General features: G+C 35.5%; 1 protein-coding gene across 3 annotated transcripts in view; it reads right to left on the reverse strand.

The window, feature by feature from the left end:
• Window positions 1-4700, reverse strand: part of LOC122629672 (membralin) — a 56476-nt gene that overhangs the window by 42090 nt on the left and 9686 nt on the right. For all 3 annotated transcript variants that reach the window (XM_043813370.1, XM_043813369.1, XM_043813371.1), the window contains exon 9: window positions 1849-1932. In XM_043813370.1, coding sequence (XP_043669305.1) covers window positions 1849-1932 — 84 coding nt within the window. The remainder of the gene's footprint in view (window positions 1-1848; window positions 1933-4700) is intronic.

Consider the following 4700-nt stretch of genomic DNA (forward strand, 5'->3'; position numbering starts at 1 on the left):
AAAAAAAAAAAAAGATTTAAAAAAAGAAACAAAAAATAAAAAAAGAATCATTACATCCATATCCGAATTGTGTTTATTTTACGATTAATTAATCTATTTATCAAAGTTTCCTGATCTCCATTCTGCAGTCAAATTTTATTTTCATTTTTTATCTTTATTCGAAATAAATTTCATACGTATGCGTGTCGACTTTTCGATTAACCGATCGAAAATCATTCTTCCTTGTAATAATAGAATAAAAAACGAAACAGTTTCGTACAAGTGCATTCGGATGTTGTTTAAAACTCGTTACCACGTGTTCGAAATAGTCCACAGTTGGAGTATAGTGGCCAGTAAAAAGGGTAAAAGGAAAAGAAAAAAAAAAAGTGAGAGAAGGAGAAGGTAAAGGTTTGGTTGGAGAAGGGTCGAAGGAGGAAATCGCGAGGATTTTCAGAAAAGAAACTCGGAGAAGGATGACGGATGGAGGGCAGGAAGCGACACAGGAACCGGAACCCATTACTTCAGATAACAACTTCCCCGAGGCTTCCTTTCCTTTCCTTTCCTTTCCTTTCCTTTCCTTTCCTTTCCTTTCCTTTCCTTTCCTACACGACTATCCTTTAAACTCGATATACGCGTACACATATACTCCCACACATAGAAATAGAGAGAGAAAGATAGAGAAGGGCTACACTCTAGGATCTCTACAACGCGAATCCGGAAATTTAGCGCTCCTTTCGCCATTTTGTCGGTTCTCGTGCAACTGGTGGCCTCGCGATACCGTCGGACCATCCAAACGCGAGTAGAGAATTTTAGGATAAGCTAGTGAAAAGCCGAGCAACGTATATACCAACGTATACACCTAACGTTTTATATATATATATATATATATATATATATATTTATATAATATGTGTGTGTGTGTGTCTGTCTATATATCTACCTATCTACTATTATATTATCTACTATATATTAGCGTGTACTACGAATTCGAGATTTAATTTAATGCAAATCGGCTAAACGGGGGATAAAAACGAATTTCTATGTAAAACTAAGTAATCCTAAAGGTCCTTTTGAAATTTCTTTTTCTTTTTTTTTTAATATGAAATAATGACTACCGTTTAACAACATTGACGTTAAAGATCAACGAGACGATTCTTACTTATTAATAAATTTAAGTATGTGTGTATATATGTTGTATTTACATCGATAGCGGAAGATAAGAGGAGGAAATGGGTTAACGTTCGAACAGGAATGTTGAAATGGAAATGGGAGACTATCGAGAGTACGAGAGGAGGATAACGACGACTATGGCAATACACCGTTTGACGGCCTCTTCCTAAATGGACTTCGAGCGGGTTACCCAACTGTTGCGCCTTCATCAGAAATTTATGCAGAATCCTCGGTTAACCGTCCCGGCCAATCAGCTTTGTAACGTAGCTAACGTCGTACCGACAAGGGAACGAAGAGAGTAGTCTCGAAATACACCGAGGCTGTGATTTAGTAAAAAAGGAGACCTTAAATATTTCATTGAGCCCGTTTGAATGTGCATGTGTGTGTGTATGTATTTTTTGTTGTTTTTGTTCTCCTTCTTCTCCTTCTCCTTCTTCTTCTTCTTCCTCTTCTTCCTCCTCCTCAGCTCGACGATGTCCAAAGTTAACTCGATTAAGTACCAAAAGTTACGACAAAACTTCCGTAAAATTTTCGTCAGGATAACGAAATACTGAGAGAGTTTAATACTAGCTGAGTTCAAGCGAATATCAAAAAAGAAAAGATAAGGAAAGAAAAATTCGTTCGAATCGAAAGGACCTTATTTTTTTTTTTTTTTTTATATCTTTTTCTTTTTCTTTTTCTTTGTGTCATTATACTCACCGACCAATGCCAGAATCACGGTTAAGAGAGACGCGGCTGGAAACGACACTGGCATGTTGAATTCCAACATTTGTAGGAGATCCACTGTAACAGAACGGAAACGGATTATCGATTAATGGGCTTCGACGTAGCGTTCTAGTTGACGGGAAGTATGCTCTTCTCTTTCTCTCTTTCTCTCACTCTTTCAAAAAAAAAAAAAAAAAGAAAAAAAGAAAAAATACATGCGGACGAAAATATTTTTGAAGAAATCGACAGTTTCTTCTTCTTTTTCTTCTTTTGTCTCTTTTTTTTTTTCTTTTTTCTTTTTCTTTTTTTTTTTCCCTTTTCAATCCAACGTTTTTATAAATAATTCATTATAAAGATCTCTTAATAAAGAAATACATCGAAACGATGACATGCAGGTATGATAAATAAATAAATAAATAAATAAATAAATAAATAAATAAATAAATAAAATATGCGAAATAATAAAATGTAATCAGAATAAATGAGCTAACAAGATAACTATAAATATAATAAATGATTCATGATATCGTTGAAATACATAGAACACGATGCTTCGATGAAACATTATATCATCGACATCGTCGATGCCGCCCAAGCCCGTCAGTATCTATGAATTTAATATTTATTAGATTTCCGGCGCGAAGATCTCGCCTGGCAGCAGGTTATTACGAAAGTGGAGCATTCTGGAGGCATCGAGGTCGAAGCGTTCAAAGAGGCGGGGGACACTTCGAAACTCGATAAAAATTAATTTTAAAACTTTGTCAATCTTGATTTAAATTCCCTCGAAGTTCGTCCGTACGCCGTGATAGAACCAAAATCCGTACAGAGTAATTCTAGACGAACTAATACGTTGGTCGATGTATTTCTATCTTTATCTCTCTCTCTCTCTCTCTCTCTCTCTTTCTCTGTCTGTCTCTCTCTCTCTCTCTTTGATCATCGGATGCACGATGTTAAAAATAGACGAATAATAAGAAAATAAGACCATTAAAAGATTTTAAGAAATAGAGACATGGGTGAAAAGTTCTTAGGTAATTTTAAAAATCAATAATTACTTTTCTTCCAGACTTTTTACACTAATTGTCTTTTTTTCTTTCTTTTTTTTTTTCTTCTTCGCTCCTCCCACCCCCACCACCACTCCCACTTTCAGAATACCTTTCAGAAGCTATGGTCTTGTAGTTTAATAATCCGAGGAAAGGGGAGGAGGGAAATCAGATTAGTCTGAACAGTCTCGAGAAGAAGGGAAATCTAAAAATCACGTAGAAACTTTTGGTCCAGCTAAAAACTTTTAACCCACCCTGTATAAAAAGAAACGAATTAACAAGCTCGTATGAGATAAAATAAAAAATCATTTCAATTGTGTTACGAACTAATGTGTAAGTTTTTTTTTTTTTGTTAATTCTCTCTCTCTCTCTCTCTCTCTCTCTCTCTCTCTCTCTCTCTCCTTCTCTCTCTCTCTCTATCTATCTGCCTATCTATGTTTGTTTCTCTTTCTTTCTCTTTTTCATGCGTCGTCGTCCCTGGTGTCCTTTTTTTTTACGATACGACCTGCATCGTCGGTTACAAATTTTCTCGACAGTCCTGGAGATTCAATGAATTTTAGATTTTAAGTTATCGCCGACTAACTGCCGTTCCCCCGTTGGTTATTAAAAACTCCATGGCGTCTTACTTCGTCCCCTAACTTATACACCACAACAGTTTTCTACGTAGCGACCACACTACTATCTCGTTTACGGCATACTAACATCTTTCTTTTCTTTTCTCCTTTTTTTCCCCGTTCTTTTTTTTTTCCTTCCTTTTTTTTTCTTTTACGGTCAGCAATATGCGCGTCCTCGTTGCTACTAACTCCTCGCTCGCCCTCTTTTCCCCATGAAGATAATTCGAAAGAATTTGCAAAAGAAAATCGAAGCGAACATGCAAAGGACAAAAAAAAGAAAAAGAAAAAGAAGAAACAAAGGGAAAAAAGAGACGAACATACGCATTGATATCGATACACTCGAGAGAATTATATATTTCTATTAGAGTTCGATGACACTACGAAGTTTCATGTAAAAGTCACGTTCCACATTTGCGCATCAAGCTATTGCTTTATCTTATCTTCCATGCCAACTCATATATGTTTGTTGTTATTATTATTATTTTCTTTTTAATGACCTCTACATAGAACATAGCACGTAAAGCATACACACGCATGGATATAAACAGAGTGACATTTTCAATATGCATTCCGTTCTTGTCATCGATCAAAAAGATTTCAAGATATTCAAGTTGTCGACAAGATCGATCAACGTTATCGATCATATCGATCTCCGTGGTAAAACAAAATATCTATATATCAACGAAACGATAACGAGAAAGGTGACTTTTTTACAAAGATTCAAACGACTCGACTTGATAGAGAAAACTGATAATAAAATAAAGGAGAATAATAAGTCGAAGATGAATATCGATAGAACATAGAATTAAAATTTTGACAGAAATTTGTTTAAGCGAAACATCCCAAATTCTAAGCATAGAACATAGATAGATAAATAAATAGATGGATAGAAACATACATACATAGACATATATCTATGTATGTTGTGAGAGAGAGAAAGAGAGAGAGAGAGAGAGAGAGAGAGAGAGAGAGAGAGAGAGAGAGGGAAAGATCTAACGAACATGAAAAAGGTAACGTCGGTGTTTTTCCATGCAAATTTGTATTTCAAACAATTACCTTACGAAAATAGCCTTCCGTGATCTAACTGTTTAAACTACTGTTTAGACAATAATTTTTACGTTCACTCTACGCTCTCATAACTGCATAGAAGCCGCAACCTCTCTCTCTCTCTCTCTCTCTCTCTCTCTCTCTC

The sequence above is a fragment of the Vespula pensylvanica genome, chromosome 5, assembly GCF_014466175.1.
Source record: "Vespula pensylvanica isolate Volc-1 chromosome 5, ASM1446617v1, whole genome shotgun sequence".
Lineage (NCBI taxonomy): Eukaryota > Metazoa > Arthropoda > Insecta > Hymenoptera > Vespidae > Vespula > Vespula pensylvanica.